This window comes from Rhinolophus ferrumequinum, chromosome 10, assembly GCF_004115265.2.
Source record: "Rhinolophus ferrumequinum isolate MPI-CBG mRhiFer1 chromosome 10, mRhiFer1_v1.p, whole genome shotgun sequence".
Lineage (NCBI taxonomy): Eukaryota > Metazoa > Chordata > Mammalia > Chiroptera > Rhinolophidae > Rhinolophus > Rhinolophus ferrumequinum.
This window is the reverse complement of record NC_046293.1, coordinates 41,413,748-41,438,209: the sequence shown is the minus strand read 5'-3', so window position 1 is coordinate 41,438,209 and position 24,462 is coordinate 41,413,748. Positions and strand designations below refer to the sequence as shown.

At 38.5% G+C, this 24,462-nt stretch overlaps 1 protein-coding gene across 4 annotated transcripts in view; it reads right to left on the bottom strand.

Moving 5' to 3' along the window:
- FGD4 (FYVE, RhoGEF and PH domain containing 4) overlaps positions 1 to 24,462 on the bottom strand; it is a 181,088-nt gene that overhangs the window by 53,880 nt on the left and 102,746 nt on the right. For 3 of the 4 annotated variants that reach the window (XM_033118451.1, XM_033118453.1, XM_033118454.1), the window contains exon 2: positions 2,211 to 2,360. In XM_033118451.1, coding sequence (XP_032974342.1) covers positions 2,211 to 2,360 — 150 coding nt within the window. Of the gene's footprint in view, positions 1 to 2,210; positions 2,361 to 22,304; positions 22,527 to 24,462 lie in introns of those variants that run through there. The other variant, XM_033118452.1, reaches the window with a different exon arrangement.

Below are 24,462 nucleotides of genomic sequence, written 5' to 3'. Positions count from 1 at the left end.
GAAGGACCGAATGTATGACTGCAGTCCCTTAAGATTAAAGTGGAGCTGAAAATTTCCCATTGCCTATTGATGTTTTAGCCGTCAGACATCAGAGCGCATCGCATTATCCAAGTGTCTGTGGGGATGCTAGTGTAAACCAACCCTCTGCACTGCCAGTCCTATAGAGTTTAGCGCATACAATTACATACATCATACTTGATAAGGATAATAAGCAATTGTTACTGGTTTATGTATTTACTATACTATACTTTGTATCATTATTTTCGAGGGTACTCTTTCTACTTATAAAAAAAAGTTTGCTGTAAAACAGTATGCCTTGTTATGCTGCAGGCATCACCCTCATACTTCTTGTGTTTACTGCATTTCTTGATTGCATCATACTCTCTTGTGCTTGATTTAATCTCATGTTTCTTTGTACAGCAAATGCCAAACAGTCTTGGAGTGTGGGAGTAATGGGCTGTACCACAGAGCCTAGAGGTGTAACAGGCTAGACCATCTTGGTTTGTACATTCACTCTATGATGTTTGCACAACAACGAAATCACCTAATGATGCATTTCTCAGAACGTACCCCATCGTTAAGTGGCACATGGTTATATCAGGAAATATTCCCTGCAGTTATGTAAAATTGTAGTTATGTATATATGAACCCATATTCAAATCAAGACAGGAAGTAAATATGTAATTTAAGGAGCAATATATTGACTTTACTATAACTACAAACAGCAAAAGCAAGGTCAAATGTTGTCTCCCCAGAGAATATGCTATTTCAGCACATAGTAGCTCAGGGAGGACACTACTATACTTTATCTCTATGAACTCTGAAAAATAATGGAGTAATGCCATGATGCTTCCAAAAAAAGGCTTTATAAATAATAAAATTCTTGCTTTTGATCTGGGCAATTACATAAAATTAAATGGCATTCATTTTTTACATTTTTACACCATTTGATTTTTGTCAGCTTGGGTCTAAGGAGCAAAATGGAATTTTGTGGTTTGCAAATAAACAGCTTAATTAAATCAAGATCAAAATATTTCTATGTTCATATTCACACCAATGTTATAGAGAGAGGTGTATGATCGAAAGAAAAGCTTATAATGGACTATTCATTTGAATCACCAATTATTTCACCTTGCTTGATACCGTAGCCGTACTTCATATCACCACCAATATAGCTAGTAGTGAGAAAAAAAGAAAAATATCCAATATGTGGAAGATTCCATTTTAAATCCTTTTTAAGGGTCTCTTTCAGAAATCTTTAAAACTTAAGAACTTTAACACCAGCTCTTTTATAATGCATTCTCTATAATACTTTCTTCCTTGCAAGAATAGAAAAAAAGACCAAAGTAAATACAAAATAAACCACATAGAAATTGAGTTTTCCAAAGTACAGTCATTCTACAAATTCCCAGTATCGTTTCTTGGTTGACTGTTCAGCATTCAATGTAAATAAAACTCTATTAGGAAGAAAGTACACATTAAACAACATTGGAGCTTAGCTCTATACTGCATTTCAGAAGGCCTTGCTATCATCAAAATTATAATTTTGTGCTCCTCAAAGTTAATACCAACTTTACTAGAAATTTATTTGTAAAAGGAAATGGTCACTGAACAAAACAATGAATCAAAGAGTTCTACCACTGTAATTGTTTTACCACTTGTTTGTTACTCCATTCCTCAATGGAGGGACACATTAATTTTTGTGATGACTTTACTAAGAAGGCTTTTCAAGTCTGGGTTCCTTAATAGTGTTGTCACCTTTTTGCTAAATCTGTTAAGCAATGGTTTGGAATGATCTGTTTCACAGATCCTCTGACAGCTAGCAAGTCATAATGCCTTCTGACAGTACCTGCAAACACATTTATTTGTTACACATTTATTACACAAAAAGTTAAGGTAGGCCTGCTACTAAGTCAAACATAATGCATGAAGAGACCACAGTGCTCTTCAGGGGACATGGAGCCAATTTCTGCAATATCAAAAGAACCATGATAGAGAAATGATAAGATGTTTTGGGAGCAGAGCAAATGCTCAACTCTGTCTGAGCAGGTTCACAGACTGACTTTTCTTCTGAAAAAAAATAAATGCACCCAATTCCTCCCAGTTATAGCTTAAAACTCTTTCTTAGTGGCCATTATTCTTTCTGGGTAGACCTCATTGATGAACAAAGTACCCAACCTGTTAAAAGAAAAATTCCTGAACAGCTGTACCTTGTGGCTTTGGACTTGCAGCCGTGTGTTTCGCTGGCGTTTTTCCATTTATTCCCTGAGCCTCTTCGTCGGATACATTCTGATCATTCAGTCTGGTTGTGCTCCTTTTCAAAAAAGGTGGAACTATCGTCTTTGGACAGGTACTGCTGCCTGGGAGAGAGTTCAAAAAAAAGGGGGCAGGTAAATACAGAGGCGGGGCAATACGATGTCTCGTGACTTAAATTTCTTCTGACTCCATAAAACAAAACCAATCACAGTTACAAGACTAAGCCTAGAAATACTTTCTCCATGTGTGCTGGCCTTGACAAAGTTTTCCTGGAGAAGATCTCATTCCTTGTTCTTGGGAAACCTCACAATGCATACTGACAGAGAATGCTGCGTGCGCATGCGCAGGCACACACACACACACACACACACACACACACACACACACACACACACACACACACACACACACACCTCCTTTCCTTACAGAGCCGTGGAAAGGGCAGAATGCAGCTGCCACGATGCAGACAAGCAGGCTAAGGAGAGGATGGGAGGGCCCTAGCACTAATCTGTTAAAAGCTTTCCTTTCCAGCATCCAGCCAGGGAGCAACTCAGAAGAACAAAGCAGGAAAGCACCAACATGACAGCTGATATAAAGATTCTGAGAATGGCTCAATAAGAAATGAACAAAATGAAAGAGAAATGAACAAACACACTCACATACTCCTCTCACTCAGTAGCTTACTCTGACTCCAAATCAACATATATCAGCTAATACCCATGTTAAAAAAAAAATTAAAAATAAGAAAAAAGAGTGGTGAGATTAAATGGATAACACTCATATATTTACAACTCAGAACCCCCAAATATGCTTTAAAACACTAAAATACTCGTGCATCATGAGATAGATGGAGACGAGATTGATTTTTTTGTTTGATTTCTGACAGAAGAATTTAAATGTTGAATTTCAGAGACTTTTAAAGAAACCATATGCCAATGTGTTCTTTTTATACTCATATTAAATTTCCCTTTCATCTAGTTGACATGGTGATATTAATAACAGATTGGATCTTACTTAGGAGAAAATAAAATTTCTACAAGAGAATTAACTGTCACTAAATAAAAGTATGTCATTTAAGAAACTATGATTTGCTTAACCAGAATCCAAATATCTATAAAAGAGAACTATTAGAGATACAATACGTTTATTATTCAAAACAAGAAAAGCTAATAAAACCCAATTTCTATTAAGTAAAAAATTTCCCTTTTATTTCAATTGATTATTAAATAATATTGATTAAAAACCACACTATTACTTTATTGTTTTCTGTGCTCCCCTTACAATTTATCTTGGTAAAACAAATTTTAGAAGATATTAATTACAAGTATTGTAATTCCAAGTATTGTCTGAGAAGTTGTTAGAAACCCAGTGGTAAAACAAAATAAAGCATACCATTCTGCTAAAATGAGCTGCCAGCTGGAGTAAGCATTATTTAGCCAAATATGACAAAGGCCTTGAACGCAAGATTAATGGAAGATTATTTGACATTATATTACTCAAATTGTAAACAGAAGAAGTAAAAGCTCAAATCTTTAAATGTGTTGTTTTATCTATCTTCTTAGAAAAACCATGTGAAGTAGGAAAAATATATCCCTAAAATCCCTAAAAGTGGTTAGGCATATCATCTAACCACTTAGGCTTTTAGGGGCAGGAGAATGTTTGTTCCACAGTGATTCCCAAGAATGGTTTGGTAATCCTACAGGCCACCTGCTGGCCTAGGGAAGGATGGGCAAACAGTGAAAAACCACAGCTCAACTGCAATGTGACTGTAAAAAAGGAGACACTGTAAAAGCAAGAATGCAGCTTTAATGACAATTTATAGAAACAAAACTATAAAAAGTGGGCCGCTAACGGGATAAAAGAGAAAGCAAATGAAATGGAATCTTAAAAATATACCAGATCCCTGTTACTCTTAAGAAAAGAAACTACTTTACTAATTAGCCTATTTAGAAACAAAGCATGTCTTAAATAATCATTTGAAATTGGAAACTCCATACTTAATTTCTGGATAGCAGACTTACAGGGTAACAATAGGTTTTACAAGTGTCATTTATTAGAGACTATCTCACATGAATGTGCTGAAAAGCCTTCAGTAAGAGATCAACTTCAAATTCACTTTCTTATAAACCCATTAAAGTCATGATTACAAATCTTTTGCTCATGACAGTCAATCCATGGCCAAAAATTTCATTTCAGATCATTGTTTAAAACCAGTCTCCAAACTTCTGCCATTATTGCATAGCATGAAAATATGATAAGACAGAAAACACATTCTTAAAAAGGTTTTTTTTTTTTTAAAGTAATTACAGATATATGCAACAGAGACCGTATGTGGCTGCAAAGCTAAAAATATTTACTATACAGGAAAAGTTAGCTGACCACTGATCTAGATCAAACACATCAAGGTAAAGAATGTTTGCCTAAACGAAGCATCATTTCATTAAATACTTCATCTTCTAACTTCTTGGATGCTAGCAATAAAAAGTTAAACTTCTTGCTTGTTTATGACTGACTGACTCCGTCTACTCACTTTTGGAGATAGTTCTCATTTGGGTGCCAGTTGCATAACAGGGAATTGAAAGTGAAATTGTAACCAGATGGTCCACCCATTCAAAAAAATTTGTATCAGTTATAGAGGCTTTTAGATTTTAATTTACCGAGGAGAAAAACCCGAAGGAGTGATTAAACAGTTATCTTGGACACAGATACAACTAGTCACATTATATTTGCACAGGGGGAGGAATCCTGTTTTTTTCTTGAGGATTGGTAATCTTTTTAGCCACTGGTCCTAACTAACCATTGTGAATTCCTCTGTTTGGGGTTTCTCACTTTCACTTGCTCAGTCTTATCTCCTAAAAAGAATGTCCTAGACATATGAAAACTGAAGGGGCTCCTCAGATATTCTCAATTAATCCAGCCCCATCTTTGACTGCATTAGGCTCCCTGTTCCAACTGGAGAGGTTGCCCCTATGGCTTAACTTTCATTTATTTATCTTCTTTTGCAGGACACTTGTGAGTGGCAGATAATACCTCTGACTTTGTCTGCTATTTGCAAAATTTTTTGTTGTTCGTTTTGCCAAATCATTCTTTTTTTAGTTTCGGGTATACAAAACAATGTAATAGTTAGACATTTATACCCCTCACAAAGGGATAACTCCCCTCCCCCAATCTACTGCCCCTCTGACATAGTATATAGCTGTTACAATTCCATTGATTCTATTCCCTATGCTGTACTCTACACCCTGTGACTATATATTAAATTATAGTGGACATTCGGTATTATTCAGCTTCGGCTTCAGGTGTACACTGCAGTGGTCAGGCACCTACACTGTCCATGAAGTGGTCTCCCTAATAAGACAAGTGTCCATCAAATACCCTACAAAATCTTTACAACATTATTGATTATATTTCCCAAACTGACTTTCATATCACTGTTTGCCAAATCATTCTTGAATGGCTCATTCACATTTTAAGGTTGTACTTATTCATTGGCTATCTATTCGAAAGCAAGGTTCAATCAGTTCTCTGATTCTTCAGGTCTGATCTCATTCCATGGTATCCAAGACCTCAAATCACATCTTTGTGGCTTTGCTCTGGCTGTGTCTACACTGCCTCACCCATCCATAACACCTCTCCCAACTGCACCAAATCTCTAGCCCAGAATATCTCAATGGACTCCACTCCTCAGAACAAGAGGATCTCCTAAATTTAAGAGGACAGAAGTAGTTTTCTCGGGGAGACAATCTTTTCAGTAGTACATTGTCCAGAAGTGAAGAGATACCTTAAAAACACAAAATAACTTCATTTTGAAATAATTTTAGATTTACAGAAGAGTTGCACTCAGGTTCCTAAATTTAGCATCTTACAAAACCATGGCATATTTATCAAAACTAAGAACTTAATATCGATGCAATACTAAATCACAGATTTCATTCAGATTTTACCAATTTTCCCACAAACATCCTTTTTCGGTCACAGGATCCAATCCAAGATACCATTGTCTCCCTTAGTGTACTCCAATCTATGAGTTAATCAGTCGTTGCTTGTCATGCATGACCCTGGCGTTTTTGAGGATCAGGCATTTTGTAGACTGTCCCTCAAATTGGGCATACACATTCAATGGAATATTAGTCAACCGTACAAAGGAAGGAAATTCTAAAGCATGCTACAACATGATTGACCTCCAGGCGATCATGCTAAACAACACAAGCCAGAAACAAAAAAACTGTATAATTCCATTTACATGAGGTACACAGAGTAGTCAAAATCAGAGACAGAACGTAGAATGGTGGTTGCCAGGAACTGGAGGTGTTTGAGAATGCAAAGTTATTGTTTAATGGATACAGAGTTTCAGCTTTGCAAGATTGGTGGTCACGGCAGCACAACAGTGTGAATGTACTTAATGCCAATGAATTGTGCACTTAAAATGGTTAAGATGGTTAATTTTGCTGTGCACTTTTAACATAATTTTTAAAATTTTATATTAAAACTAGCATATCTCTCGCTTAATGAAGAAATCAAGAAATATTAATACATACATTCAATTGCCTACTTAGCATCTCTACTCGTATGTCAGAGCTATCTCACACTCCACATACCTAAATGTGACTTCCTCATCTCCCAACTCTCACACAAAACCAACTGCCTTTACCGTCCTCTCCATCTCAGCGAATGGAAATGAGGAAGCATGCTCAAGTGCTCTCGTTTTCTCTCCCACTCCACATCCTCTTCATCAAAAAATTCTGGCGCCTGCCATCTACCACCATCCCCTCCGCTGCTACTGTTCTGGCCTCAAGTACCATCATCTTTAACTGGATCGCAGCAAGACCCTCTACCCCGTCTCCCTGCTCTAACCCTTGTCCTTAGTACAGTTCATATTTTCAACCAGGACCAGACCGATCCCTTTTATAGCCCGAGTCTGATCATGTCACCCCTGGGCTTAAAATTCTCTAATGGCTCCATATTTCACTCAGAGTAAAAATTCAGCTCTTTACAGTGGCTGACAGGCTCTACGTGATCTGGCCTTCTTCCCCTTTCCACTGACCTCAGTGCTGGGATTGCCCCCTTGCTCACTCCACTCAGTCATTCTGGTTTCCTTACTGTTCCTGCAACAGGCAAAGCACACCTCAGGGCCTCTGGGATAGCTGTTGTCAATAGGAGCTACCCTGACAACTTTACCTACCATAAGTGCTCCTCTTATCATGTTTTACAGTTTATTTTTTCCAAAGCACTTATCACCTTCTAAGAAACTACATTATTTATTTTGTTTGTTGTTTATTGTGTGTCTTCTCTGGGAATGTAAGCTCTGGGAAGGCAATGATCTTTGTTTTCTGGTGTACCCCACGGGTATCACCTCTCACATGCTCAATAAATATTTGTTGAACACATGAATTCTACATACCTTAGGCAAGTTCTTCTTCATGTGCTTACATCTTTAGTTGCTATTTCATGAGATATGTTTTCTAAATTCCAACAGTAACTAAATATGTAGCTGTTTTAGAGCCCATTCTACATAAAATTTCCAACCTTTCCATCCTTATCTAAATTTCAAAACATTCAAGGTTATTTCTACACAAATTCTAAATATCTAGAAAAATGCTTGTACCCAAGTGATCTTCCTTACAACTCAGATTTCTAAACATCTGGAATTGTGGACTCCAGATGTTTGTCTTAATAAAAAACAGCAGCAGCCAAAAGTCCCAGCAACTGACTGAAATGTTTCCACTTAGTATGATCTGTGATTCTGTTTACATTTACTAGAGTCACACACTAAAATGCACTATGGGTTGCCAATGTTTCTGACTCATCCTCTGCTGCTACCCTAAAATTATAAAATGTTATACTGTCAGGAAACGCATATTACTGGAGGCCTTTAAAGTTCAAAAGCAATGTGAACTCAAAATAGCCTTGAAGGTAGGTAACTATAGATTATTCAGTATTTCTAAAGGTCCCACAGCTGAATGGCAACAATAAAATGTGTAAAAAGGCAACTGTTATCATAGTATTTTAAGCAAATGCAACAATGTATGCATGCAATGAGATAAAAGAAATGTGCAGCCTCTAAAAACACAAAAACAATTTGTTTTCAAACTAGAAATATTTTATTTTGCTGAAATATTCTCCATAATTATTTACTGAATGATTATTTTCTTTGCTACCCAGAAGAGATGAAGAAGATAACAATAAAGTTTCCAAAGAATGCTATTGTTTGTGGTCCGGTAACAGAATTCTGTTAGGTGAACTGAAACACCTTTCACTAAGCTTGTCAAAATTCCAGCTTTGAGTAGGCACTCACAGATGAGGCCCATGGCCGTAGCGCCTCTTATGTAGGAGACTACATATATTATAATCATTATAATTTAAACGTGGACTCTAGGGGTCCGAATCCCTGCTCCTCATTTACAGGGTGACCATTTGTTAGGCACCATGAATCCCTGCACAGAAAGTACTGGAAGTGCACACTCCATGATGACATCTGGATTGGTGCCGAGACAGGCTTGTCAGTGTGTTCTGCTGTGCCTTGGCTCAGTGTTTGTTAGAGACTGGAACTCCCTCCTGAATCCCCATGTTGGGAAGGGAGCTGGAGGTAGCTCTCCCACCCTAAACCATACTGGCTGAAAGTTCCCCTTTTGCCTACATTCAACTAAGAATGTGGGTTCAAGATTACAGAAAGCTCTTACTATTTAAAGCACAAAAATTACTCTGTATCTGCCCCAGACTAGAACGGAAGGTGGGAGTAGAGAAAAACCACAATCAATTACATGTGTTTCTCTTTGCTTACTTGCAAAAGGTGGTTCTAGTTGCCAACATCTTGAGTTGGAGGAGGTTCATAGGCAGCCTGCTGTGCTTTATCTGATACATTGTTTCTAATTTATAACAACACCCATTTCTTGGTTCCTTCTACTGCTAAGCATAACTAAGAGGAAGAAACTGTACCCTAGATTTATTTATTTTTTCTTTCCCCTTCTTCCACCTCTTCCTCCCATTCCCATTCCGGTTCCAGCCTCTGTTTCTCAGTCTAGTTGTGTAGGACACAGCTCCCTGGACCGTGTTGGTATTATGAGCCTTGCGCTTCCCCCAGCTGAGGCAGTCAGTCATCGGTGAGCAGCTCACAGCAGCTCACAGCAGTTCTCGCCAGCTGCCGGCCGCTCACACTGGCTGCCGGCCGCTCATGGCAGCACACAGCAGCCCGCAGCATCCCAGCTCCAGGGAGAACTGTTGTGCACAGTCTTAGCTGTAGAGGGCACAGCTTACTGGCCCATGTGGGAATCAAACCGGCCACCTTGGTGTTAGGAGCACAGCACTCCAAGGACCTGAGCCACCTGGCCAGCCCCTGTACCCTAGACTTATTGAAACACCCTGTATTAACTGCCATGCTGGTGATGAGAAATATCCCTGAGAAGCTGCCCATCGATGCAATAAAATAACTGCGGGGTTTTGAAGCCGTCATACTTTTTGCCAGAGCCTAAGATTCGTTAGTTTTAAGCTTTGATATTAATGAAATGAATATACCACAATGATCTCTAAGTATATTATTGTCCAGATGGATCTGATAAATAATGTTAGATTTCCCTGATATGATCATCTATGTCGAAGGGCAGCTCAGATGCTATGTACATGCACACCTATGCAGCTTTCCCGGATCCCCAGAAGCATGCCATCTGTCTTTTTCTATGCCAATTGTACTAGTTATTGTATATTATTAAACACTAAATATACCCTTATGGCAATTCAAATATTCTTCAGGGAACCTCAGTCATATAACTACTATTAATATCATTTGCCTAGGTTCAACTCCTGGCTTCTCCATTTACTAGCTAGGTGATTGACTTACTTTCTCTGTACTTCAATTTCTTCATCTGTAAATAAGAATCATAAGATTCGTCATAGCACCCCCTAATAAGGCTGTGAGGATTATCATTTGATTGATGCCAGTGAAGGTACTTGAACAGTAACTGGCACATGGCAAGTGCTGTATAACTATTTGCTATTATTATTACTTATATGACACTCGATGTTTCACAGTAGCAGAGCAGTGTCTCTCCTTCCAGTCTCCAGGCCTTTACTTCCTTCCTTCCTGTCTGCTTATATTTACTCTGACCACGGCCTACATTTTGATTCACCTCCACCTCGTACTTGTTTCTGCTGGTTTAGTTCTCAGCACCTGCCATGTGCTTCAGTGTCCAATTCCTCCACTTTCAGGGATTCCCAACAGACTATTCTGGATAAATTTTGGCCAAATAATGACTCCTTTGCAAATTAATTCAATAATGAATTATTTATAAGTTTATGGTCTGGTATATCAACCATGACTCTTTTATTCACTAACGATGATAACAGTATTAGTAATGATAGAATGATGTCTGACATTTGGAGAATTTACTGAAGATAATTTTAATCCCAAATGATTTAATCATATTGTTCACTCTTTACCATGATTGTAAATGTGTGTCCTGGATTCCACAAACTTATTTCATTTTTTTCTTCCATTTGACATTTCTTCATTTGACATTCATCACAATTGCTGGTTTTGACAATGAATCACTTTCAGAAAAGCACATTTAAATATGCTTATGATCACTTAAAGAAACTCAAGTATTTAATTTTAATAGCTCTCACAGTTATGCCCCCAAAGTACAAACTGTTCTGTAAGCACCGAGGATATCTAATGATGAACTGCAAAGACAGTAATAAAACCTATCAGGCGTCTACTTTTTTCCACTCTTTCTTTGTTTTTCCTTTTTGGTCCTACTTCAAAGTATTCAGTGATAACTCCCAATGAAAAGTACCAGGTACTCTGTTAATTACTGGGCACAGGAGGACCAAATAAGACATAATCCTTATCTTTGTGTAATCCATGGTTTAAAGGGGGAAAGAGATGTACAGTTCCATAGTTATCTGGAATAGCTGCCTCCCCACCCACCCACCCCCTTGCTAACTGTGGTTAGGAAGCCGTGGCACCTGTCCATGCACAGGCTAAGACCCTGCACTGTGGCAATGGCTGAGGGTAAAGAGGGAGCATGGCTGTGGGACACACTGAAGAGAAAATCGATACAGGGCTGGCTGAAGAAGGAGGGACAGGGACAGAGAGGAGTAAAGGACGACTCTTACTTAGCCTCCTGGCTGACGTGACATGGAAACTGCATTTCGATTACATAAGAATGCAAGAAGAACACAGTTTTGTGTGTGATAAGTTTTAGAAGCCTGTGAAACTGTTCAGAATGAACAGTCTGCCCTGATAGTCATTAGATAGTCATTAGGTTCAGTCATCCTTAACTCTTTTGCTGCATTAATTGGTTTCCAGCTTTTTCCCCCAAAAAATGTGTCAGAAATCCCCAAAAAACAGAAGGTTGATATTTTGACTATTTTATGCACTTAATAACAATTTGAGCTGCTTTGTATATAAATGGCATTATTTTTATGTATAAAAATTTCAGATATATTCATTTGGACATATCAGACCATCGCGGCAAAAGGGTTAACACTACCTCATTTTTCAATTTCATTGTTGAAGTTTTCAGATGTATTCCTTTTGATACTTTCTTTAAAATATCATTTCATTGCCTTTTAAGGGAGGGTGGGGGAAAGCCTATTTGCCTAAGGCAGGGCCATTTGTACAGAGGATCTGGTCCATTTTATTTGTTTGTTTCTGGTCTCAGTAATTATGGGTTAAAACATTTTTCCTTCTTCCTATAAAGACTGACATCCTTAATTTTATTAATAGCAGTAACAAATATCAGTTAAGTGATTAGGCTGGAGGGAGAAAAAAAGCACTTACTAAGAGAACAATTTCTGGGTATTTGCCAGTTCCTTTAGGAGGACACAAGAGCCCAGGTGAAAAGTCACATACTGTCACCATCTTCACGGCACACCCCACATGACCTGGGGCAACTTTTGCCAACGTGTGTTCTGTGAAACACGACGCTAGCAATAGGATTCTTTCTCTCTCCCATCCACTCCTCCCACCCCCACCCCCACCACAGACGACCATGATTCTATATGAAATATTTGTGACCTACCAAATTTACAGTTTTATCTTATACGAGTACACTCAAGATGCCCGTGGGTGTATTCGAGGCTGTGAAAAGCCCTATCGTAGGAAAACATTAATTTGGAACCCAGTGTGTGTCTAGGAAATCTTTCCATTATATATTATGTCAACATCCCATGGAGCTAGTGTGCCTTGGAACACATTTTGGGAACAGCCACCCCCAGGGACTCCTTCCCCACGTCCTGTCAGCTTTTGCCTTGGCTATTTCCCACACTGTCCCATCTCTATTACTGGTACCTGCTCCTGACTTCCCGATAATCATCTTGGCTGCCCTCATGACCCTGGCTCTCAAGTTATGAACCGAAACTCTAACCTGCCCTTGGATTTTGGATGTGACCCTGCTGTCCCCCGCTTCGAGACGTCACACTCCCACAATGTTCTAACCACAAAAGCACACCAGGGCCCGGCCCGGCCGGCCCGGGATGCCTGAGTTCTGCTCTGGGAAGTCTAAACGTGGAGTAGCCCCTTGGCTTAAAAAATCAGGTGAAATCACATTCTGTAATTCTCCCAGTCCACTTTCTCTCCATTCTTTCTACGGTACCTCCTTCTTCCTCTAAGCTGCAAATCGCAGCCTAGTAGACTTGGAGGCATACAATCTAGTAACACAGAAAAATCTCCCAAGGGATTTTCTCTTAAAGTGGTTATAAAACAGGACATAAGGTGTTACAGATAATTGACAATGCAGCGAGCAGTCATATGTGGAACAATGAGGGCAGTTTTATTTCATTGAGACAAGTGCTGTAAGAATGTGTGTATTTGCTCCATTTTGCCAAAGACTCCACTCACCACATATAAGCATTGTGATCTTAAATCTAAATGAATTGAAATATTGTTTTTATGAAACTAAACATACTCTGAATGTGAAAGCACAACACTGGACTTTCCTTCTGTGGAGTCACAAACAGACACAACTGTTCCTTTGCTCTGTGCCCTCCCTGTGGGTTCAAACCCCAAGATCAGGCAAAATACTTCAATTGCAAGCTAGACTTCTTTCTGAAGACTTATAAACCATATACCAACAGGGCATTAGAATAGGCTATGATCCCTGGGAAAAACCAGTTTGCAAAATGGCCTTTTCTCAACTGATTTGTTCTCTATAGACACCAAGAAGAGTCTGTAGAAATGCACAGCAATGCATAGCTTCAGGCAGGCATACACTGATGGTAAGGGACATGTTCTTCGGTTACATACACCCAAAAATATTAACAATCGTAATTTGGGATTTCACAGTGTTGTAAAACTTACACCATTTACAACAAATTTGCTTGCACTTACTACTACTGTTTTTACTACTTTAGTAATAATGGTAGTAATGAAAGCTAACAATATTGTTTAGTCTGTACCAAGTGTGTAAGTATTCGCTCCTCTCAAAATCCCTATGAGATAAAGGTCGGCCGGCATTTTTATGTTTATAAGAAATATGAGTAAACGAGATGAGTTAACTGACGTGTGACAATATGTGATGTCACATCTACGTATAGTTTGTAAGTACGTCTGGCCAGGGACTCCAGCTCATAACCCTTTGGCTTTCGCTCAGCAGGTAACCCAAGTGATTTTATCTCTGTTATAGTACAGCTCTTTGGCTCTGACCTCCTATGCTTCTATTTCAGCCAATACTGCGTAGCCAGGAGCTTCAAAATACCCAACACACACACACACACACACACACACACACGCAGTCCAATTTATGAAACATGATATAAGAACGTGAATCTGGATTTTGGATAACTAAACAGATCAAGGCATGGTTCCAGACTTCTTTGCCTCTTCACAGCTATGAACCTCCTTTCCATTTGCTCCTCAGCTCCTCAGATTTCTCATCTCTTTACTCTACTGGGCTGATGAAGTCTCTCCATTACCCACTCTTGGACATTCTCCCTGGAAACCAATGAGCATATTCCCTTCGGTTCGCTCCATGTTATTTAGTCTAGTCCTAGTCTAGTCTAGTCCACGTAGTTCTCTGGGCTACATGGCTGTTGATTCTGCTCGGCTGGACCCACACCTCTTCAAGGAGAGGTCAGAAAAGACCTCATGAGGGACTTTCACATAGCTCATACCACATTTCATCTTCAGCATCCATGAAAGATATGTAGGACAGATATCTGTATATGATAGTTGAAGAAAGTAAGGTTGGTAAATAGGGGAAACCCAAGAGTCACATCAGGGCTTTGATTCCAAGGTTGATGCTCTTTCCCATAAACCGCTGCTGGCCCCGTTGTCAGGCCCACTGGCTTTTTGCACTGGAAATGGGCTTATGATCTGGAGCTGTATTTTCAGTATTTCTAGGACTGTGAGGACTCATCAGTATTTGCTCCATTTTTGTCGAATAACCATTCACCCCATACAAGTGTGATAGCGATCTTAAATCCAAATTAATTGAAATATTGTTTTGAGAAACTACACATGCTCTCTATATCATTAATAGTCACAAAAACAAGTTTAAGAAATGCTTTGAATTTTTAAGTAAAGTCTTAGAATCTGCTCTAGGAAATTAGGACAATAATAAGTACCCTCAAAGAGCAAATTAAATCTCTATTCACTTCAAGAATTCTACCAAACCCAGCAATTATAACCTGCCACAGACCTTTAAAAACTAAAGTGAACTTCTTCACCATAGCTGGAATACATGCCAACTTTTCCCCCTAATCAAAGACTAGTTATAAGGGCATTCCTAGTTTATATGAAAAGGTACCAACCAGTAACCTTGAAAATTCAAAAGAGGGAGATTATTTCTGATTGATGGAGACTATGGAAAGCACTGCTATGAAAGGAGAGGCTTCTGAAACAATAAAATTAAAAAAATTTATCGACTTCATAAACTCTGAAAGAAATAAAAACAGATGTAAGAAAAGAACTTGAAGGGCAAAAGATCGCTTTTTTGTTTTTTTTTTTTTTCCCTAAGAGCTATAACCAACTCATTTACTCAAGATGTCTGGTTTATAAATGAACAGAATCTTGGCTTTTTCTCTTCCTTCTACCCACTGCCAAACTATTTTCCATTTATTCACAATAAATTTATCTGCAGATCCAGAGAGAAGAAAATCAAACTGGCCAATGTTTCATAAGGTTGGACAAGGATGTTGCTAAAACCAAACATAATTGTTTTTAATTATCTTAATCGCAAGCAACCAAGAACAGGCTACTGTTTCCCTTCACAAAAAGGAACACATGCTTTTCCTAAGTAAGTCCCCTGCCCTTGCTGATTTTCATTAATTTTGTAACTGCTTTTCTGATTTATTTTTCTGAACTTGATTTATCTAAACCTGATTCACAGCAGCTAAAACATTCCAGCCTCACACTCTCTGTAAACTGATTTCTGTGTTTCTAGTAGGTACCTACTTCATATTGCCTACTTAAAATTACTGGCCGACGTCCACTTCTCAGCCAACTGTCCTCCAACACTTTGTTTTGCAGTTATTGACACTGTTCATTCAGGTTTCAAACTTAAATTTAGCTTCATGGCAAAGATGGAGAAAATGAACTCTACCAAGTAGGAAAAGCTCCTTAGGGCCAGCCACTCCGGCATCCCAAAAGCTAATTATTTTAACCATGCCACTGTCATCCATGGCCGGAATCAGCCAGACCTGCTGGGAGAAGCAAGGCTATGCTTCTCTGGGAAGTGCATTTTTCCCCCTAGGAGAAAACAGGGTGGATTAGTAAAACTAAAGGTTGAAAGGTCAAAATTATGACACGACTTGTTTTGTGACCATGAGAAAGTTATTGGACTTCCTTATAGAGAAATTTTGACTGCTATCGTGTCATTGCTTAGGGACAGGTCACTGGTAGGTAGATATAGACCTCCGAATGCTTCTATTTGACTGGGGGCAATTTCTAACGACACATCTGACAAAAAAAGGACTTAGTGACAGCCTCTAGTCTGTCCCAACACTCTTTTTTATTTTGATAAAAATAAACTTTCTCCTTTAAGATAAACATTAATATAAACCCCATTTTCCTCAAAATTTTTATATTTAACAGCTTACAAAGTTAGACATTTGCTTTCCTTACTCCCTGCTGTGTAATCAGACCAGCAGGCCTCATAGTTTTTCCCTGGCTAAATTCTAAACCAGAGGCACAATAGCATTGTGTGTTCAGCTTCTAACAGTGTAGGGGATTGTTTCGGTCATACAAAACTTAAAAAACAAATACTGCATCTAACTTATCTATTATTTCCTATATTTTTTTCTGGCTGACAGGGGAAGGAAGTTAGGAAGAAAAATAAGCCAATTCATCAACATAACCATGTTTTGAATTCTGAATTTTAAAACTAGATTACATAAGGCATGTCTGGTTAGGTCTAATATGATTGCTCCTACAAAGAAAAAGTTTAACTATTTTATTCGTTCAATGATGATGCCAACCTTGTTACTCCCTTGCTTAAAATCCTTTAAAGGGACTGCAAGATCATAGGGGAAACAACCTCTAATTTGAATAAAGGATCCTTCACCATCAGACATCAACCTATCTTCATATATATCTACTCCCAGCCATGTACCCCTCATGCTGTAGCCAAATTCCAGTTTTCTCCAGTTTTCTGTATGTTTTTGCCTGTGTTGGTTCCCTTAGCTTGATAGTCTTTCTTTAGACACATTAATAGAGTTCCAATATCACCTTTTTTTGAGGACATTTCCTTGAATCAAATAAACAGTCAGTTGCTGATGCTCCCTTTCTATTCTCCAAACACATACTTTGTACTTCTACTATGACTTTGTCATGCGCAGTCACTGCTTTTATATGTCTATGCTGGAAACAGACAAACTTTCTTGAAGGGAGGAGTACTGAAGGTTTTAGGATTGAGTCTAGTAAATACAGTTATATTTCCTATCACTCAGCATGTCTTGTTACCATTGCCCTGTGTCTAATAAATTAATCTATTTTGGACTACAGAGGTACACAAAATGTCTTCTTTGCTCAATAGTCTTATTCACTACTTTGTTAATGTACTCTCCAAATTAGCAACTCTGATGGAAGTCAATCAAGGAAAAATTTTTATTGGGCAATGTGAAAAGAAAGGAATTGATGATATCCCATATAAATTGGCAATTCCAACAGTTCATGTCATTAAGGGGCATATATTTACAAAAATTACAAAAATAATCATTTTTAAGCTTTGTATATTTCTTTTTACTATATACTCAAAGTAGATTTCATATTTCTAAGAAGTTGTGTGATCTAATAATGTGTCATCATCAATATTCAGATTGAGTACATTATCATATAGCAAAAAATAACTCAACAAATTTGACTCTTAGTTATAGAATTGTAAATGCAGGTCAATTTCCAATTATCCAGATGAATTTAGAAAGAAATTGCATGAAGTATAAATTCCATGTTTCCCCAAAAATAAGACCTAGTGGGACAATCAGCTCTAATGCATCTTTCGGAGCAAAAAATAATATAAGACGGGGTCTTATTTTACTATAATATATGACCCAGTCTTATACTACATAATATAATATAATACCTGGTCTTATATAAAGTAATATAAGACCGGGTATAATGTAATGTAATGTAATATAATATAATATAATATAATATAATATAATATAATACCAGGTCTTATATTAATGGTATATAAATAATTGGTATATAAATTGGTATATAAATAAATGGTATATAAAACATGGTATATAAATAATTCTCACACATTAATTCATGTACTGGTTTTCTACCCCTTCAAATTAAGCTTTACAAGAACTACTAAAAGGAAACATTTATTTTCTTTCTTTTTCTGTCTCTACGTAAGAGTTTCAGAGTCAAATGCCTTAACTGCAAGAGGAAAAAAAACAAGAAAGAAAAAATGGTGGCGGGAGTACACTCTTAGTACAGCAAAACATCTTAAATAATTTTTCTTCATCTTGCCACAATTTTCTTCATGCAGACAAACTGTTTTCCAAATTGCTTGGTCTTACACTCCACAACTTCTCCCATCTGTTTTCTTCTCTCCCAATAGAGCCCGTAATTTGTAATCCAAAACCGTTTATTGAGCCCATCCATACACTTAGGTCTAATTACCCATCCTCCTTAGTCTCCGTACTTTACAATTGTGATCAACTTGGCTTCTTAGACCAACGGGAAGAAACTCATTACTGAGATTCTGCTCAGCAAGAAAGGTCAGAAACTAGTAAGCATATTTACTTTTTAAAAGATAATTGAGGGGAAGAAATGGAGACCACTACAAATATTTATAATTTATTAATAGCTTGTATAGTCCTGCTCATTTAACCTTAAATTTGCAAACAGAAAATGAGAAGTGTATTCATTCATTCAATAAATATTAATGAGGTATCCAATATATGTATCAGTTACTTTTCTAGACCCTAGAGATACAGCAATGAACGATGCAACAACATCAGGAAAGCATTTACATAACATGCTAGATGTTATAAAGTGTTATGAGGAAAATAAAGCTGAGTAAAGGAGACGGAGAGAGTGCTGTTGGGCGAGGGGCTGCTATTATTTATAAGGAGTTCAAGGGAGGCGTCCCTAAACAGGTAACAGTTGAGTAGAGACATGAAGGGAGTGAGGCACAGACATATTTGGAGGATTAGCATCCAAACAAAAGATAAAACTACAAAATCCTAACAGGAGCTCGGTTGATGTGTTCAAACGGAAATAAGGAAACAACACAGAGAGATGAGAATGAGCCTGGAGCATATTTGGCATTGAGGTCAGAGAGTTAACAAAGCAGGTAGAACAGGTAGGGCCTTGCACATCAATGAGAGAGAGGCAGAGGCTGTGCCTCTGAGAGAGATGGAATCCACTGAAGGATCGTGAGCAGGGGACTGACAGTGAGCTGTTTTCCATTTTTAAAGGAGCACTCATGCTGCTGGGTAGAGAACAGACTTTAGGAGATCAAGGGTAGATAGGAAGCTACTAAAATAATCTAAGGAAAAGTTGAGTGCAACTTGAACCAGGATAGTCGTAGTGGAGCCATTAAGGTATGGTCAGGTTGATGTCTCTTACAGCAGGTATTGTTGACAGATTGGCTATGTGTAAGAAAAGAGACTTGGGGCGGCCAGATGGCTCAGTTGGTTAGAGGGTGAGCTCTGAACAACAGGGTTGCCAGTTCGATTCCCACAGGGGCCAGTGAGCTGTGCCCTCCAGACCTAGATTGAAGACAATGAGCTGCCGCTGAGCTGTTGGAGGGGTGGCCGGATGGCTCAGTTGGTTAGAGCACGGGCTTTTAACAACAAGGTTGCCAGTTCGATTCCCACAGGGGCCAGTGAGCTGTGCCCTCCAGACCTAGATTGAAGACAATGAGCTGCCGCTGAGCTGTTGGAGGGGTGGCCGGATGGCTCAGTTGGTTAGAGCACGAGCTTTTAACAACAGGGTTGCCAGTTCGATTCCCACAGGGGCCAGTGAGCTGTGCCCTCCAGACCTAGATTGAAGACAATGAGCTGCCGCTGAGCTGTTGGAGGGGTGGCCGGATGGCTCAGTTGGTTAGAGCACGAGCTTTTAACAACAAGGTTGCCAGTTCAATTCCCGCATGGGATAGTGGGCTGCGCCCCCTGCAACTAAAGATTGAAAACGGCAACTGGATTTGGAGCTGAGCTGCACCCTCCACAACTAGATTGATGGACAACTTGGAGGTGATGGGCCCTGGAGAAACATACTGTTCCCCAGTATTCCCCAATAAAATTAAAAAAAAAAAAAAAAAAGACGAAAGATTCAAGGAAGACTAAGGGGTTTGGCCTGAGCATAAGAAATAACAATTGTTATATAATGACACGGAGAAGACTGAGCCCATAATGACTTACTGTTATATTTTGGTTGAAAATTAAAAACAAATCTTGTCTGTATTCATTCTCTAAGAGGGGTAAAGAGTGGTTTTCCCCAGGCCAGGTTTTAATAATCACCCTGTAAAATGACCAACTTCCACGACTAACACTATTTTTCTTCTCAAAGGTGTTTTGCTTCCGCCTGCTTCGATATATGGCTAACCGACGACAGATCCTGGGTCAATTAGCAAAGGAAAAATACCTTAGAAAAATCTGATCTAAGCAGGACTTAACAAGTACTGTGATAGGGGATCAGTCAGAGAACAATTATATCTGGTGAAGACCTCTAAAAATATTATTTCAGACCTATACAAATAGCTCCCCATTTTATAAAGAAAGAGCACAGAGAGTTAAGGTGCTCTTAACTCATCAGAGGGTAGATCAGACAGGGGGCAGGAATGGAAAGGTCCCCAAGCTCTAAGAAAAAGCCATTTTATTTTTGGAATGAATGTTTTTCATTGTTTAGGGAGAGGTGGTCAAATTTAAATCTTAATCTTGGATTGCAATTTAAGTTACATATGGTTTGGATGAATATCATAAACCATCTTATCATCCCTGCAAAGACTGAACAATACTGAGTCATTCGTCACACTCTTTTTCACTGTTGAGTTTTCCTGTGCGTTTCCCTACAAGCACAGGTTTTTAAAAAAGGAAAGTTTCTTCAAGTTTTAAAAAAAGGTAAACACTTTGCAAATAACATGTACACTAAATGTGCACATTTAAAAATTTTTCTGAAGCAACTTGGGCAATAAAATAACCCAGTAGTGTGGACAGGAAGTGCTATCATTATTAAGGTCTTTTTAGTTTGAAAACCTTAAAAGGAACTTTGAAAGTCCACATCATTGTGGTGGACACTCAATACAGGGCGTTTGTCCATTATCACAGAAAATTCGAGGAGCAGTTCTTCCTCCACTTGAGAGCTGCCTTCTAGGAGGGAATACTAATTCTCTTCAATCACTGCAACCTGTTTGAAGATGGAATGAAAAGGGGCAGAAGCTGTTTCTGGGAGAACTTTATCGGTGGAGGAAGAAAATACTTCTTTTTTGCCACTTTAAAAATTGTCATGTTTAGAATGCCATGGCAAACCATGCAGAGATCATACAACCCTTGAACTTTATGCAACAATAGTGGAACCCCTGCAAAGGAATCGAGGCTTCTGCCTGGATGATGGAGGAAGCCGGGGCCGGCTACTCAATCTCTAGCCACCGCTAGAGCCTGGGAACAGAGCCAGCTGAGGCTATGCAGCTGCAAAGGGAGCCTCGGCTTCGTGCTGCAGTACTGGAACCGACGCCCGCTTGAGCTTCCACAAAGTGCAAGCCCCTCTAAGGCCAAAAGAAGGAAGGAGTGCCACCACAAGGAAGAGACGGGTAACTCGGAAGACTGCCTGTTCTGAGGTACAGGTCATCTTTTTTAGCAGTGCAGACATTCTTCAGGAAGGTTTATTATTCGTGCAGTAACAAAGGGAAAATTGCTGCTCCAGAAAACGAACCCATTTCAGCTTTTAAAAATATTTTTAGCAGAAATTTCCTGTCACATGATTATATTTAGACCACAGTGTAACATTTCATTCCTCCTTCAAACAATCAATTCCTCATTGATAGACTGTAGAAAGTGGGTGGAAAAAGCAGTGGCTTAATACCACTAACAATTTTAAATAACAAATCCATGCTTGTGTCTACAATGTTATCGTATATGGAAAAAGCAGCCACAGTCCCTCCCCTGAACTTTGCTAAAACAAGAAGACTGGGATGGTGGAGAAGACTTTTTTTTGGTCTGTTTGAACAGAACCGCTTTCCGTGCAGTAGCACTAGAAAACGATTACTGGTAAACATTTCTTAGCTTTGTTCAACACCAGTAACAGAAGGGGGGGGAAAGGAAACTTTTGCTTTTTTCTCCACATTCTTCCCTTCGGTGACTGAATTTTCAAACTCGTTTAAATGTTAACCAAGAATGAGTCAGAGAAAACAGAACTATTAAACAAATTTGTATTTCGCAAGCCCAGAAGAAGCCTCCTGGAAGAGCCAACCCCCATGAATACAGTACATATTTTTAATGTTCAAGTTGAAAAAATAATGTGAACCTTATTAACTTGAAAACAAAACCATACTCTTCTACTTCAGTTTCCCTCAGCATGCTGTTATAAACGGACCCACACACATGGAAAATAAAAACACAAAAACCACGAGAAAGATACACTAGAAAATGAAACCACTTACCTTGATCAGTGGACATGATTTCACATATACTGATGATGAACCTACTCGGGTTTGATAAGAAAATATTTGGCTTTACTCTTTTAAAGTTCATGTGATAAAAATCTCACTCCTGGCCTTCAAGCCTCTGATAGATTGGAGATCACACTCATCAGCCAGCAGCTTAGATCGGAGCACTTTCTACTTCAGGGCATTCTTAGACCTCCTTGCTCATAGACAACCTCATGCATAATATGCCACACCTCCCCAGAGGAAGGGCCGGGGCAGTGTTTTTCAGGAGACCAAGTATGTGAGGATGGAGAGGCTTCTATTATTTTCTGTTGTAAAATAAACAACAATGGAGGCACATGGAAGCTTCAAATGCACTAGAAACACATTTGGGAATAGGATGGTTTATAAATTGACTAATTCCTTAACCATTAGTAATGCTCTAAAAAAGCCAACATGAAAACAGTTTGTTTCTACTTTAACTGAATCCATGCGCTGGACCGAAGAGGTTACAGATTCAGGATTCACAGGCTTAAGATGTTAAAATGCCAGTTTGAATAATCTCAAAATGCTATTTTGCCAACTATGACTTTCCATTTTAATGCAGTTCATCGATCTTGGTGAATTAATAGTGCGAAGTGAATAAATATTATGCACACGTTTCCTAAGGAAAGCAAGTTCTACATGTTATTTCAGAACACTGTTTCACTGGTAAAGTATTTATTCCTCATTGTTCTATCTTTATAAGTTTGTATCAGTTAATCAGTACTTTAAATTTTTCTCATGGCCCTGAAAAAATGAGAAAATGTCAATTGCAATATTTATACCATCACAATGAAGTAACTCAGCTATAGACATCACCTTCGTGGTGGAACATAACCTCTCCAACCCTCCAGCCCCCTTGGTGTGTGCAGGTGCAGTGGTTCTCACATTGTAGGGTGCCCCAGGTCACACATTTTAACACACATTGCCTGGTCCCATCTCCAGAGCTGAATTCAACCAGTCTGTGGTGGAGTCCCAGAATTTGCTTTTCTCACAAACTCCCAGGGGATGCTGACACTGCTGCTCTGGGACTGCACCCCCAGGACCACACTAGGAGAACCACTGGGGCAGAGACTTGCTTGTTTGGAGTCTTGACTCACTGATGGCCTAAAGCTCTGGCTCAATTGCACCTGCTTAGGAATGGCTTCAAGTCAAGGCAGGAGAACAACACTCAGGATGAGGTAAGAGGGGGTCTTACGTACACATTCAAATGGGACTCGGAGTCACTGCTCATCAGGATGTGAGGTTATCAACTTCGTAATTTTAATAAATTTATTTGCATATTAGGCATGAACAGGTTTTACAACTAATCTAAAAAGAATAGACATTAGAGAAAAGGAGTCAAAGAAAGAGAAGAAACCTGAATTGTCTTTTATTTCCTCCACAAATCCTACCCATGTGTTTAAATTTCAATGTGGCAGGAAAACTTTATATTTGATTCCAAGACCACTTAGCCTTGGCAAGTTTCAGTAATGTAGAAAGCAGAATGTTTTCCTGTCATAAAAATGCCCCAACTTCTGTGCTTCCTGAGCTTTGATAGCACTGTTTAAATTATAATCTCAGGTTTGGTTTTCAAACAAAAACGTTTTCTTTTTTTATAGCGAATGTTTACTTTGTGCACCTACATTAAACACCTTCCATTTCATTAAATCCTCACTGTAAGGTAATAATAATTTATCACTATTTTACAGAAGAGAACCACTCTTCTGTAAAAGGAATAATACAGATAAGTTAAGGAATAACAATTTATTACCATTTTGCAGAAGAGAAAACTAGTTTTAAGGGGTTAAAAATCTTGGTCAGTAACACTAGTGAAACAACAATCTTAAAGAAATTTAATTCACTTTTAAACAATAAATTAAGATATAATGGAATCCACTTTTGAATCTTTATAAATGAAAATCAGAAAGCCAAGACATGATTTGCAGCTAGAAAGTGATAATTAAAATAAAATGTAACTATTATCATTGACTCTCACTGTCTACAAATGGATAATCTGCCATTATATTCAGCATCTACCACAAAATTCTAACTAAATTCCAAGCTTCCCAGTAGTAGCCATGGCACTTTCTTATAAAGTTAAACACGCACTTTCATATGACCCAGCCATCACATTCCTAGGTACTTACTC